The sequence below is a fragment of the Bolinopsis microptera genome, chromosome 6, assembly GCF_026151205.1.
Source record: "Bolinopsis microptera isolate Bmic1 chromosome 6, MBARI_Bmic_1.0, whole genome shotgun sequence".
Classification (NCBI taxonomy): Eukaryota; Metazoa; Ctenophora; class Tentaculata; order Lobata; family Bolinopsidae; genus Bolinopsis; species Bolinopsis microptera.
The window spans coordinates 14,394,863-14,409,820 of record NC_087077.1 but is presented as its reverse complement, the minus strand read 5'-3'; the positions used below and the strand labels follow the sequence as shown (position 1 = coordinate 14,409,820).

Sequence of the window (14,958 nt, the reverse complement as noted above, 5' to 3'; positions counted from 1 at the left end):
ATAATAGGGATAAATATATGGACTAGCTGCAATGAAAGACTCTCCCAGGCCGTTTTATTCACAAACAGGTACAAAAGTCGTGTCAACTCTTTGATAAACTTCTCCCCACTCTTATCCCTTGGCACCATAAACAAATTCCTACACCACGTAATAATTTCATCATATATCCCCGTAAGTTCTGACCGTATACACCCTTCCCCAACCATGGTACCCCACGTCAAATTATTTGATCTATTCAACTGGCAGCAGTCACAGTACCATTCATCATCTTCACTGGTTTTATGATCCTCATACTCTTCATCACTCATACACAAGCAGGCCTTATGAATCCAAACCTCGCACTCCTCACACTGCAAAGCATCTACATGCCATTCAACTCTGGTTTTACATATAGGACATATGTCATCTATCTTCTCCTTCTCATTTGGTCTACATTTTTTCTTCTTATCAACTCTTGTTTTATGATTGATGTTTACTTCTAGGACTTGAGGTCTATTTAACAAGGGTTTCTCTGTTCTGATGTGGCGCCGAAAGTCATATCTCGAAGAAGATGATTGAAGTTTGATAGAATTGGTTGAGTTTAATACTTTCTGATTATACACAGGTTCGTTAGTACTTTCTTCTTCAGCTTGTCCGTTGGTCTCTACATGTTCTGTACTGGCTGGGGCACTATCAGTGTGCCCCGTTTGCCCGTCCTTGTTTGCCATCCCTGAACTCAAATTATTTGTTATATAGTAGTGTTGAAAGTATTCATTCTCTATAGTCTTGGAAACGATTAGCATTTCTTTAGCTTTGCGAAGTAAAGTAGTGGGATGTTTATTCAATACATTGATGTCCATCCTCAGTGCCACGACATTCGTTCTCTAACTTTAAATCATATATTATTTTGGTTTCGACGTAAGGAGATGGCAGCTAAAATATAGAAAATTCGTCAATAAACGAAAACTAATCCGGATTAAGAGATGGGGAGACAGTATGGTCAGTGAGGTAGGAAATGATTAATTTAACCCTTTCGTTTTTTAACCACTATGTCTTCAGAATGTAACAGTAGCTTTGAATGAGATCAAACTTTTGGTGACAGAATAGCTGATTTGATATTATTAAACCAGATGATATTTTCAGTATATTCTAAAATTACCCATTTTCTATGGCCCTTTCATCCCTCAGCGCATTGTAATTGAGCACTTTAGTGACTATTAGATCTATTATAGTTATATATTTTATATAGTTTAGCTTATACTCACTATGTGTTGGAATCTAATGTTGTCAACAATCGTATAAGACAACTTTATTGATTGAAATAAATTTTCGTGCACATACAGAATGAATGGTTAATAATTTAATATATATGTAGACCAAGCTCTGTGCACGGGATGCTTCCTGGAAGAATCCAGTTCTTTTAGCGGGGCACCCTACCTAAAGCCAAATTGAGATATAATAATCATATTCCTAGGGAAATAATCAGAAATCGAATACCAATCGCTGTTGAATACCAATCGCTGTTGAATAATTCAACCTGGAGAGTACTTAATGGCTGAAAATTTGGCAAATTGGTCACCTTAATTGCAGCGTTTTTTGTCTCATAATTTGCTGTATACTAAAATAATCTGGGCAGGTGAGGAATCGCACTATTTGCAAAATATTAATTCACCTACATATCATGTTGCCCCTGATTCTTGTGAAACATGATAATCAAGTTCGGAGTGTTAGCTTAACATATGTGTTCTGGCTTGCAGACTCAGTTGTGGCACCTAATTGTGCCTTTCTTCCGACCCACTGTTTCGGTGGGTAGTTGAAGCACCTTCTACAAACAAGAGCCGCTTTGACCTACTTGCTGTGAGGTGTATCATCTACATGAGTCGGGCATCACATTTATGTTTATAGAACAATATATTCATTGAAGTGTATTAATTTTTTAGATCTTTAATTTAATATAAATTATTATTGATGTTTTATAATGTTTTAGTGGGCTGTAAGATTCTTGAAATCTCACAATTGTCTGTTGGGAATTAAAGTTTTTGATCTTTACTATATTTTGTTAGTAAAATGGTCATTTGCATTGTAACCAGTTATTTTAAGATTTTGATCATCATCTTCCATAATTTTGCTGGTTTAAGTGACTATTTATATTCTTAGGTATGTACGTTAATCTTGATTCAGTTATGAAATATCAGTAGAGATACATCTAATGGAGTCTATCAAAACATTCTGAATCTTGATAAGGTTTAGTGGACACATCAATGTAAAATTAGTCTTGCTTGTGTCATCAATTCTAGTAGCTGTGCTAAGGATTTCATTTTGTTTAGGCAGTCTCCTGCAATTGACTCAGCCAAATGGTCAAGAAATCTGTTCTATTATTAATATTACAATGTCTTTATTATATAAGAGATCTTAACTTGACAGATATTTTGGCTGGCACTCTTAATCATTTTCATTTGTCATATCTGTTTGGAGTCAATCAAATTCGTATGATCCAAATTACATTATGCCAGAATCTGTTCATCTTTTTAATTAATTTTCTTTCATAACAGAAAGCTAAGAAATTTCCTCATTAATGACCGTCTATATGTGTGTTTGTGGGATTCGAGTAGCATTCTTTTGATGTTACAAATTGTATTTGAAATGTTTTTTAAATGTTTAAAATCATATTCATTTTCTAGGTTTATTAAATGGGTCGAAACAAGAAAAGCGGGGTGGCGAGACCGGGAAAGAAGACGGATGCAGCTTTCTCTAAGACAAAGAAAAAAGTTGGGAAGAAGATTTTAAAGTCAAACGATACTGTGATAAGCATTAAAACAAGAAAAATTGTTCTACCAGAACAACATGCTACCAAAGACAGCAACATGGTATTTAAAGGAAAAAGCATATCAGAGTACATAACTGGTACCAAACATACAAACAGCAATCAGAGAATTCAGAACTTGGTCAACACCCAAGAAATGCTGTCCACCAATCTACATTTAATAGAACCCAATGCTGGTGCTTTAATTGAGAGACTTGGTGCGGTTCTACAGGATCCAGAGGAAAATGTCCGATCATCTGCTCTTGTCCTGGTTAAAACTATTCTTAATCATATAAAAAGTGAAGATTTGCTGCCGTTCTTGCAAGTTTTTATTGCTCAGCTGTCCAGTGGGCTGCTTCATATCGATAAAGGTGTTCAGAAAACAACAGTTTTAGTGCTTCTGTGTCTGTTTCAAAATCATATATCCAATGCCATGACATTCTCTGAACCCTTACTCTCGTCACTTGTCACCCTCCTGTCTGCCAACAGAAACAAACAAAACACACTCCTTTATTTTCAAGCCATTGCTCTCATCTTAAAATTCTATGTTCACTCCGAGGATAGCCGATCTTATGGTTAGTCATTTTCCTTCTTTTCCTGTATGTTTCACACATTTCATTATATTGCAATGGTTGTATTGCTTTTTAATATTAGAAATGTCAAATTTAATCTCCCATGATTCAACACTAAACCGCCTGCACAACAAATCACAGAAACCCAGAAGTCCGGTTCGGTGAACCTGTACAAGTACACGTCCCGCCAGGAAGCGGTCACGTCTCGACCGTCCCAATCCAACCTCTTGGTCAGGGTGTGTGAGTGTGCCCTGCCTCATGTGGAGACTATCTGGCTAGAGGATACCCCCTCTCAGGTAATTAAAAGTGATACTGTTATGGGCTTATTATATCTTAATTAAGCTAACAGTTAAGGAGGATATACTTTTATGTTCGAGATAAGTTACTTCGGCCTCCTTAATGTTTTATCATTTTTGCTTTGACCAAAATTGAGCCCCTCATGCATCTGCAATCTGTATCATTCACACCATCTTTCTGTCGTTAGCTGGTTTCAATGTTTATCCGCTATGTCGATGTCCTGACACGTAATGATTTTATGTAGTACCAAGCATGAAATCCTATCGGCGGTATTTAAATTTGTCATAAGGTTAACTGGTAAATACTATACACATAACGGGAACACTAAACTCGTGATATCACTTTGCAGATGAAGACTCAGGACACCATCCTAATCTAATGATCCCAGGTTTACGCGCAGGCGGAACCTAATGTCCTTAAAACAGTCAGCTCCCTGGTAGATTTCCTGATACTGGTCCACAAGTCAGATCTGAAGCACAGTAAGCTGGCCCTGGTAAAGTTGAACAACATCAGTAAATCAGTGGCGGGGAGGTTCCCTCTTACCTGCAGTGTACCTAATCGAGACACCAACGTGGTGAGTTTGTTTACTCAGCGTCAAACAACTAATGTAAGGTTGCTGTTGCCCACAGACCGTGGTTCTCGTCCTTTTAATTTTATGTACATGATGAATATACTAAACATAAGTTGAGCACATTTAATAATGTAAGCCGGAGATATGACGGAAACGTTGATAACATTTTCCTGTCTGGAGAGGGATTTGTATTAATATGTTACATGAGACTCGCCTAGGATTCAACTAATTTATCCACTCTGGCATTGTTCAAGATATTTTACCCCTACATTATAACAATAAACTTAGCTTTATTCGCTAAGTAGTACAATGTTAATTTAAATTGAGCAGATGAACATGGTACAGATGAGTAATTTACTTGTTAGTCGTTAAATACCTTGTTAAATTAACTTGTCAGCTAGCTTAATACATTAGCTTACTTTAACTAACATTAACTGTGCCGGCTGCTAACTGTGGAACATTTTTCCAGCTGTGGTCACTAAATCTGAAAATGGCACAGTTTCTACTGGCGGTGGAAAAGTTCCCGAAAGTCGAACGGTACTTCGTGTACTACTTCAAATCAAGAATTCAGGTTTTTATCCTTTATATTTTACTAATTCTGACACTAATAATTCTAATATCGGTGTGTTCGTCTGATAATGTCTCCCTAGTAGATAAGAGCAGTACTTAATTACCGGGATATTATCATTATTAAAGACTGCCTTCTCTACTACTCAGACTTACGTTTAATCTCACTATTCTCCGGGAAACTTAATTTCTCGCTTAATTTTATAAGATTTGAAACATTACCTGCGTCTTGCACCAAAGGACCTGGTATTAATTAGCAGAGGTTTAACTGCACCCTGCCAGAATAGGGTTTAAACTGATCCGTGAAGTGAGACTGAACCTTCCGTACGTGTCGTGTACCTTATCGCACCCTTCTCCGGTATAGGAATTTCTCCCTGAAATCTAATTAAACCAACTCATCCTGATATCACAGTGTAGGCTACCCTTCACCTGATCCTGGGTCTCCTCCTCATTTCCCGGTACACTTTCAGGAGTTGTCAGAGAGCGACGTGTCAGACGGACTAGCCCTGTTAGCTCGGATACCATCTCCTGCTCCTGATACTATCTCAGAACTGCTGGCTCACGCCGTCTCCACTGCCACACACGCCCCGTTATTCCTCTCTCAGTTTGTCAGAACTCCCTGGTTACATTCTGTGTAAGTCACCGATCTAATTTGTGGCAGCCCCCAAACTTTATTTGTCTTAGTGGAACAACTTCTAGAAGGTTCTGAGAGTTACTCTGGCCCTGCCTGAGCTGGCCCAAGAGTGTGTAATGAGTGTTTTACCTCAGTGTATGTTTGTGTGCGTGTGTGTGTGTGTGTGTGTGTGTGATGAACAATTAATGATATTGCTTTATTGAGCACTGAGCAGCCACACACCTTCTAATGTGCCGCTATATAGTCGGTGAAGGCCACGATAGCTAAGAGTATGTTCAGGTAATTATGGCCCACCTTGCGGTGTAAAGGACGGTGAAAGGTGGCGGGTTGTTGTTTTAAAGTTTGATAGAATATATCTGCATGTTGTGTGACCTCAACACTGCAGTAATTTGTGCTATCCACAGTGCTTATCAACAAAGAAACAAAGGTAGTGAATATCTTGAGCAGCTTTCTCAAAACGGGAACTTTAAAACTTGGTTCCGAAGAAAATTAGTTAAAAGGCCGGGTCATGAACTGTTTTAGACTACCAGGGACAAAAGGATTTCGCGGCATGTACGAAACCGCGAAATTTCCCATTCTCCGCGACAAATCGCGATTTTTTACGTTTTCCGCGACAGATCGCGAAATTTCCCATTCTCCGCGACAAATCGCGATTTTTTCAGTCCTCCGCGAAAAATCGCGCATTTTCCTTTAAATCTGAGGACCAAGTTTGCGTATTTTCCATAAAATCTGCGGGCCAAATGTCACGTTTTCTACAAGTATTAAGTATATGAAACTAATCACATTTACAGCCTTCCGTGAGTTCCGATTGCAATGATTTCGATTGTAGGTACATTCTCGATACGTACCTCTGAAGGCGGAGCTTCCGAGCTTCCGGAGCTTCCGAGCTCGTATTGCGAAGGGAAGACCTGCCTTCCGAGATCGCATTACAAGGGGAGCCCTCGAGTCCAAAATCGTGTATCGAAGGGTATGTGTGACCTTTGAAACCGAAAAAATATTTTCGGCTCATAATGATCAGGGTAGCATGAAACATGAACAAAAGTAGTTTCCAGAAAAACTTTGAAAAATTTTGACTTAGAAAATTTTCTGTCCGAGTCATTCTCGATACGTACCTCTGAAGGCGGAGCTCCCGCTTCCGAGCTCGTATTGCGAAGGGGAGGCCTGCCTTCCGAGATCGCATTACAAGGGGAGCCCTCGAGTCCAAAATCGTGTATCGAAGGGTATGTGTGACCTTTGAAAACCGAAAAAATATTTTCGGCTCATAATGATCAGGGTAGCATGAAACATGAACAAAAGTAGTTTCCAGAAAAACTTTGAAAAATTTTGACTTAGAACATTTTTTGTCCGAGTCATTCTCGATACGTACCTCTGAAGGCGGAGCTCCCGCTTCCGAGCTCGTATTGCGAAGGGGAGGTCTGCCTTCCGAGATCGTATAATATGGAAGTTGACCAGTAGACATATAAAACTTGACCAGACGACATAAAGTTGACCAGTAGACATATAAAACTTGACCAGACGACATAAAGTTGACCAAACGACATATGAAACTTGACCAAACGACATAAAGTTGACCAGACGACATAAAGTTGACCAGTAGACATAAAAAACTTGACCAAACGACATAAAGTTGACCAGAAGACATACAATGGATTAAGAAATCGAACAGTATGTTAAATCAGTGTTGTTATTGAATCGTCAGTAGTCAGATATTTCATCATCGATAACGTCATCGTTATTCGCTTGGTATTGTATTCGCTTGTTATAATGGACCGCTTTGTCAAACGGCCTGCCGACAAACCGGCTGGACCTTCGTCTAGCAAACGCTCGAAACAGGCTAAACAGGGCAATGTAACAGCTTCCACGAGAGTGGCTGAATTTGGCAAATCATCGTTTTATGCTGACAATGGGAAGCTATTTTGTAGAGCATGTAATCTCGTCGTAGACCACATAAGGAACAATCATGGGCTTCCCTCGGGATTTGGTTAGAACTTCTAGAAGGTTCGTGCAGGGGGCCAGGGTAAAGATGTCGTCCAGGTTGATGTAAGCTTCAAGGGGTAGAGGTTGGATACTAGATGGGGATAGACTAGGTAGGGATATGGGAATTGGATTGAAAAGTTCGTAGTATTCCATTGCTATAGTTGTGAAGTGTTATAGATGGTCGAATGATGATGTCTCCTGTCGTCTGTTGAAAGTTATTTAGTATCGATAACGAGATATGTCATACAGTACGTATGACATTGCAACATTTGAGATCATGTCAAAAGTTATGGCAGCTCTTGTTGTTATGGACCCCCATCATCCTGTATCAGATCATATGATGAGATCACATCCTCATGGGACATGAGCCGATCAAATAGAATAGTCAAAGAATATGTGAACTCTAACTAAGCACTGTAAATACATTATTTTTTGCCGCGAATTCGCCGCGATTTTTCGATTTTTTGCCGCGAATACGCCGCGATTTTCGAAATTCCCGCCGCGAATTAGCCGCGAATTAGCCTAGTTTGGCTTGTCGCGGTGCCGCGATTTTTGGCCAAAATAACCGCGAAATCCTTTTGTCCCTGTAGACTACTACATGATAAAATCATGTTCTCGTAAAAATAACGATTTTATAACGATCAACTGCATGTGTTTTAATCGTGCTATAATTTCAGAAATCTAAAGAGCAACAGTCAGTTCCTGACCAGTCTGCAGGAACATATAAACCACGTGGCCCCCGACATTGTAAACAGCTTCTACAAGAGCCAGCCAAGTGGAAACACCCTGAGAAGTGGTGTACTTACTCCCGGGGTTCCTACACAGATATTAGCTCTTTGTTTGGGTCAGTACATTGTCTTTATGTTGCCCCCCTCACATCGACCCTAACAAAAACAACTCATGTGATATTATACCGTTTTCAATTTGGTTTGGACACATAGTAAGACAGCACAAATATAGGTGAATTCTTCGTATATTTACATCACTAGCCTATAAAAATAAAATTAGGTTAGACTAATGAAAGCAATTTAAAAGTTAACAACTTGAAAATTTAAAACAGATTTTAATCTGAAACTTTACTAAAGAGCTCAATGTGCTAGGTAGAATGGACAACAGAGCATAACAGATTATTCAGCGAGTAACTACAATCCTATTTAACCCAAAAATATTAGTTCTAAATTTTGAAATAAGAATGCTCTCTTCTCTATCAAGTGCTGTTGGTCGGACTTTTCTTACTACACCTAATTTAAAAACTCCCATAGTGAAATCAGATTTATGCGCTAGAAAACAATGCATGGAAAGTGCCGACTTCTCAAATGACAATTCATTATCAATTTTAAACTTGTTTCTGTGTCCATTCATTCTGATATGAAATGGAGAAACCGTTTGGCCGAAATAGGTATCGTCTTTTAGGCTCTGGGGAAGTTTATTACAAATTTGGCATTGGGCGACATAAATTATATTGCTGTCCTTACATGTCAACCGGAAATCCAGAGTTAAATCCAAACCATTGACAGTGATAACTTCGTTGGAGTTGAACAGTTGGGGACAGGTTGCACAGCCTCTCCCGCCACAGTTTTGGCTGACGGTGAAAGAATCCGTTTCGGAGCACGAACTGAGTTTTCTATTGCGCACTACTGTGTTGCCTATAGATGGCTGTTTACGTAGTGCAAACAATATCTATACAATAATATATTATATATATAATATATTATATATAATATATACTATACAATAATATATTATACCGTTTTTCTAGTCACCGCGGGTGATCACAAAAGAATTTCCTAAAAGTTTGATGGTAACAGCATCATCCACCGTGGGGTCACATTGTTCAACTGTTTACACTGGTTTCCTTCTAGAAACTTCCCTCTAAGCTAACCTAGTATATTATGTTTAGAGATGGTCTCACTCGGCCTGTATAGAATGTGACTCATTGCTAAACTATTCAGTAATATATATATATATTCAGTAATATTCACAGCTTACACCGTGCTGTCATGTTTTAACTTTAAACTTTCGGAATTGCCTTTCTATAATATGAGGTATCCTGCCATCTACCTTAAAACTTTAAACTAAGCTGAAAATTAAAAAAAAAAGAAAGTTTACTGAAGACTGCATTCAGCATTGCTACATTGATCACCCCAAACCAGTACCCGTTCAATTCGTAACTAATCAGCTGTGATGTTGTCCCAATTAGACGTTATCACATTATCACTGGCATTAGTCAGGAATTAAGCCGATCCTTAGTCAAAAGTGTGTTAACAGTACTCCTCCCCCAACAAAGTAGCAATATACCAGAGATTATCACAAAATAAGAAACCGTGCTATTTCAGATAAGACAGTGTACGGGTTACTACCGGAGTCAGAGCAGGTTAGATGTTTGGAACTGTATTTCGGAGGTGGTGTGGTGTTGTCCCCTCGCAGTGTGTCAGATCTAGGTCACGTTTCCAGAACCAGTTCTGTTAAAGCAAAGTTCTACTCAGTTCTTTTAGCCTTGTGAGTTTAATTTTTACCCACATTTGTTTCCAGTACACCGTAAATGTATCATACATAATTGAACATTTACCTGTACTGTCCCTACCACTTAGTGTTGGTACTTACCAAACAAAACGTACCTACCAAATACAATATACCTTCAACCTAAATCCACAAGGTCCAGTTTAAAACTGTGCGTTACACCGTGCAGTAATGAGTGGCGGCACATGAGTTGTTGATACGGTAACTATATTCAGTACACCGACACTCATGTAACCCAGCAACTCTGTACCACTCAAACTCTGAGAAACACGGGGATAACATCTCGTATCTCTGTAGTGAGTGTCCGGTACTTGTGTGGTACATACCCCGTATCTGGAGTGGGAGAGAGAGAGAGGTCCGGTCTGTGTAATAATTAGCAATAAAACAGGAGATTGGAGGGTGTACTGATCCGCTACCTGGATCAAGTTAGGATGTGATAAAGAGAGATACCTCAGCAGGCACACTAACCTGTATGGTAGACTAAGTGTACGGTTCAGACCCGGTTAGCGTGTATTGGTAAGGGCTTTTCGTATCGGCTGATTGGCTGGTATGTTGGGCTCTCTCGGTTTTACACACTTAAACTTCAACCAGCAGGCTAAGGATTTGAGCTGTCCAATTTTCAGTTTTGAGCGACCTTGAAATGACGGGGAGGGAGGGCTCAGTTGCTCAGTGGTGTAATGGCCCTATTTTCAGACCAATGTTCTGTCTTATCGTCACTTATCAGTCAGATGACTCTATCTGGGGGCCAATGATTCCCTCCTTGTCGTGTCCCCGGGGGGGGGGGGGGGGGGGGGGGGGGGGGGGTTGTTAAGTTACATTCATACTCTTGAGAAAATAACAAGAAAATTACATAAACCTGTTGATAGTTGTTTAAGCGTGAAGTACTTGAAGTACGAGATTCAGGTCCATCTTGTTTAACAATATGTGTCCGATTGCCAACAATATCTTCCCTACACTCTATAACAGTTAGTAGAAAGGTCAGTTTACAGCCCGATTCTCCAACAATATATTCAGTATTGTTTGGTAGACAGTTTTAAGTAGAAAGTTACGATTTCCAACAATGTATCCTCACTTAGGTTAAGTGGAAAGTTAGGTAGAAAATTGAGATTCCCAACAATGTCCTCACTTAGGTTAGGTGTAAAGTTAGGTAGAAAGTTGAGTTTAGAGCCCGATTCCCAGCAGGTTGTGACAGAACTCTCACTCCTCGACTAAGAGAACTGTCAGCCAGAAAAATCTCACATTGTGTACTCAAGGACTCTCGAGTGTTCTTCTAACTCTCCCGGCCAACCAAGTCTTCATTTTCAAGGATAAATTCTAGCAAGCACGCCGGATCAGAACAGAGATGCCCGGCTTACTACATGACATGTTTTGTATTTGGTTATTAGCCGGATTTGAAGTTTAGATGACACTTATATATACGGTACTCAGAGGTATGCTGTTAAGAACATGGTCGGCACAGTAGAGATAATTCTGAAGGTTGAAGTAGCAATGAAATCCGTCTCCTGTCACCCTTAGGTTCTGTGTAGGGTCCGGTGTAGTGCTAGGTTTAGGAGTGAAGTTCCCTTGAAGTACGGTGTAAAGTTACTGCCAAGGTTCTGGTTCTCTCTCCCCCTCTCCCTCTCTCTCTCTCTCTCTCTCTCTCTCTCTCTCTCTCTCTCTCTCTCTCTCTCTCTCTCTCTCTCTCTCTCTCTCTCTCTCTCTCTCTCTCTCTCTCTCTCTCTCTCTCTCTCTCTCTCTCTCTCTCTCTCTCTCTCTCTCTCTCTCTCTCTCTCTCTCTCTCTCTCTCTCTCTTCCAAAGCCTAGTTCTCCTTCCCTCTTTCTCCCCTCCCGCCGCCCTCCTGTGGCACTACAGTGTATATCTGTGTGTTCACTTGGCTGGATTCCCTCAGTCACTGTGTACGTGATAGTTGACACTAAATGTGAAGTTCTACTTCTTGAATACTCGACCTTTATAAGATTACTGTTTACAAGGCCACAGTGCCTAATTTGCTGATGCATTCTTGAGGGAGTGCGAAAAATTCGCCACTTTACTCCATTGTATGTAACGAGTACACTGTACAGTCTAATAACTGACAAATTAAACTATTACCATCTATATTCTTAATTAATTAGGGAGATTTTCTTTCTGACAGCTAATTTGGCACATGAAAACTGCCCGACTTTAGCTGGTTATCAATCGGTCGCTGGTCTGTCACTAACTAAACCGGGAGCTACAAATTATCATACGTCTTGCATACCACAGAATATAATTATTATTTAAACAATTCTAACGTCTTTCTTACTTCAGGCTTCATGAAGAGAAGATGACAATTGAGGATTACATCTCCATCCTCCTATCCCAGGTAAATGCAGCAATCTTAACAACGTAATAAGTTTTAAAATATCCTATCCTAATTCCTAATTCGTATTAATAAGTACCACGTGACACAAATCGCGTGTCACTGACCACAGTTAAAGCTAACAAATTCCAAGCACCGCGAAATCGGAATTAAGGAAGCTGCAATAATCGTAGCTTTACCTACCTCGTCATCGTCGCACTGGAAACACAAAAGTAAATAGCTCGGGTATTCCCTTTGGGAATATATTGTATTATTAAAGTTATTATGCTAAATATTATGGGTATGTTTACATGTATTATATTCGGGGTGTTGACCGAATATTACTCTACCTTGGTATTTCACTTCGTATCAAGGCTCGTTTGTTGAGCGGGGACATTCTTTTTGGCTGGTAATTTTTTCATAAAATTGCCTAAAAAGGCAGACAGACTTTTAAAAAGTTTCATTTTAGAACCAGGTATTTCGGGTCGTTACAGTACGTCATGATTAACATAATATTATGTATCATATACGTGATATATACGGGTGTATTAAATATATAATCTAGTGCAGGTGTCGCATGTTGTACTCATACTGATAATTAGTGCCAGATATTTACTTTGAGTATTGTCCAGGGTTTTGGGTAAATAGATTTTCATATGATCTGTAGTTCAATGTTTTACAAAAGGAACTAAAATCTAAGAAAAAGTTACAACTAAATTTGCTTAATTAGCTCTCGTTCTCAGGTTTCTACATTATGTGGTTACCCCTGACAGATTCATCAATATTAATCGTGACTTTATTGAAATAAGCAACTCTAAAATTCAGAGAATTTACCGCCAAATGTTACCTCAGATTTTCAGCTGAGGCACAGCCCTGACATTATCACAATTCTTTCAAATTATGAAAATTAAATTTTACCCGATAGTTCTGCAAGAAATACGTATATCAAATTCGAAAAAAGATAAAATTTCAGCGAAAGTTTCGTTTCTCTCACCCTTATTTCATTTCTTTTCAATCGATGTTTTTAATTTAATGCACTCCTTACTCAAAAGCTGGCTTGGATGCGTGTAATTCGATTCCACATTCTATAACTTTCGTTTTCTTCGATTGAAATATCTACTCTAAGACCGATTTCGCATTCTATGAAGCCTTAAAGGGTTTATCGAGTCTATAGCAGATATTGTTAATTTTATAAGAGCTTACTGTAGCACACAAACAAACCAACATAACTTCCCAATTTTCGACTAAATTTTCCTTAGAAGTTTTGTTATGGACAAGTAAAATGAAAGTTTAAAACTAACCAGTTAATTAATTTCTCACAAATTAAACTTTGCAGGCCAATAAAGACGACGAAGAAGGGGAGGAAGAAACAGGCGTTGACATGAGAACAGTTCGCAGCTTTACCAGCCAACTTCTCACTAACTTCACCCCTCTACCCCACGCAGTGAGACTCAATCTCTTCCAGATATCACTCCCTCAAATAGTTGAGAGACTCTACGCTGGGCTATCTGACTTCTCCTTGACGTCCTATCTCATCATACTCACCCAGTTCACCTCTTATTCTGAGGACTCAGAACTGGAACTACAGGTACCTGAAACTCTGGTCGTCAGGCTAGGGAAGATTATCTGCAGTTTGATCTTCAACAGGGATTCGGTGAGCGATTGGGGTGGAGATATCGTGAAACTGGCTGTGAAGTTGTCGGTTAATCAGCATGTTATATTTAGGTATATTACCCAGCAGATGAACTTGGAAAACAAGCCGACTGCTATATTGTCGTGGTACCTGAAAGTAGCACTGAAGTTGCTGCAGAGTGGTCAGGTTTATAAGCTCGGCCTGGTTCATAAGTCGGGGGTTGATAAGTTTATGGGGCATTTGAAGGGGAGAGTATCTAAGAGGGAGTATCAGGAACTTGTTTACAGGATGGAAGATACTTTCAGTGTTATGTGCTGATACGTATCATGATACGTATCATGTTCGTGTAATGATAGGTTATCATGTTCGTATACTTTTAACTATGTACTTTTTGTTTCAATCTTGACTTTTTTTTTCAGTCTTGACTTATTTGGGGTAACATATTTTAATTTATTATGACATCTTTATAGGGTTTCAACGAATGATTTTGTTTTCTTTTAAAGAGATTTTTATATTTATTTTTGTTTTTTTCCCTGTCTGATGTTATCTAATTTATTAATTTCACAGTATCACATTCCACCACGTGTATTCTTATTTCCACATCATATTTCCACACATTGAGCAATTGTACTAGCCACTAGGCTACTTTTTGTACGTATGCTTGAAAGCTTGAAAGAGCCCTCCTCCATTACCGGGGGAACAGTTATTTTAGGTTCTAGAACCTTGGTTAGACAATAGCCAGGTTCCTTGTTGGGCATAATCTTTGTAACATAATGTTATTTTTAAGAGGGACAAAGTCCTTAATGTTGGACCAACATTTAAAGGACTTTGTCCCTCTAAAATATATAACATATCGGCTCATAGCACTTTTCGTGATATTCAGTGAGTTCTGCAGAAGGAAACCAGCTGCTGTTGCCTTTATATCATATTGGACAAAGCCTCTCACAGTGCCACCATTGTGCACTAGAGATTCGCTACTTTCAAACGATAGAAATCCAACAATTTATAATTTATTATTCTTGGCAGCAGTCTCGTACAAGAGGTTTTGCAGCTGCTGAGTTTTGCAACTATCTGTATAACAGTTGCT

At 39.1% G+C, this 14,958-nt stretch overlaps 1 protein-coding gene across 1 annotated transcript; it reads left to right on the top strand.

Annotated features, from left to right (window-relative positions):
• The first annotated feature begins 819 nt into the window (after positions 1-819).
• On the top strand, positions 820-14,300 carry LOC134816600 (uncharacterized). The gene is made up of 10 exons (XM_063825529.1): positions 820-987; positions 2,661-3,357; positions 3,496-3,650; positions 4,040-4,225; positions 4,692-4,793; positions 5,260-5,423; positions 8,078-8,244; positions 9,737-9,899; positions 12,208-12,262; positions 13,575-14,300. The coding sequence occupies exons 2-10, from the start codon at positions 2,670-2,672 to the stop codon at positions 14,187-14,189; spliced, it is 2,295 nt and encodes a 764-aa protein (XP_063681599.1). The 5' UTR covers positions 820-987; positions 2,661-2,669; the 3' UTR covers positions 14,190-14,300.
• Positions 14,301-14,958: the final 658 nt, after the last annotated feature.

Bases quoted from the DNA above. Each gene is read 5' to 3' on its own strand.
- LOC134816600 (XM_063825529.1), top strand. From the start codon at position 2,670: ATGGGTCGAAACAAGAAAAGCGGGGTGGCGAGACCGGGAAAGAAGACG. The intron at 9,900-12,207 runs GTGAGTTTAATT...TTCTTACTTCAG, and splicing joins TACTCAGTTCTTTTAGCCTT to GCTTCATGAAGAGAAGATGA. The intron at 12,263-13,574 runs GTAAATGCAGCA...TAAACTTTGCAG, and splicing joins TCTCCATCCTCCTATCCCAG to GCCAATAAAGACGACGAAGA.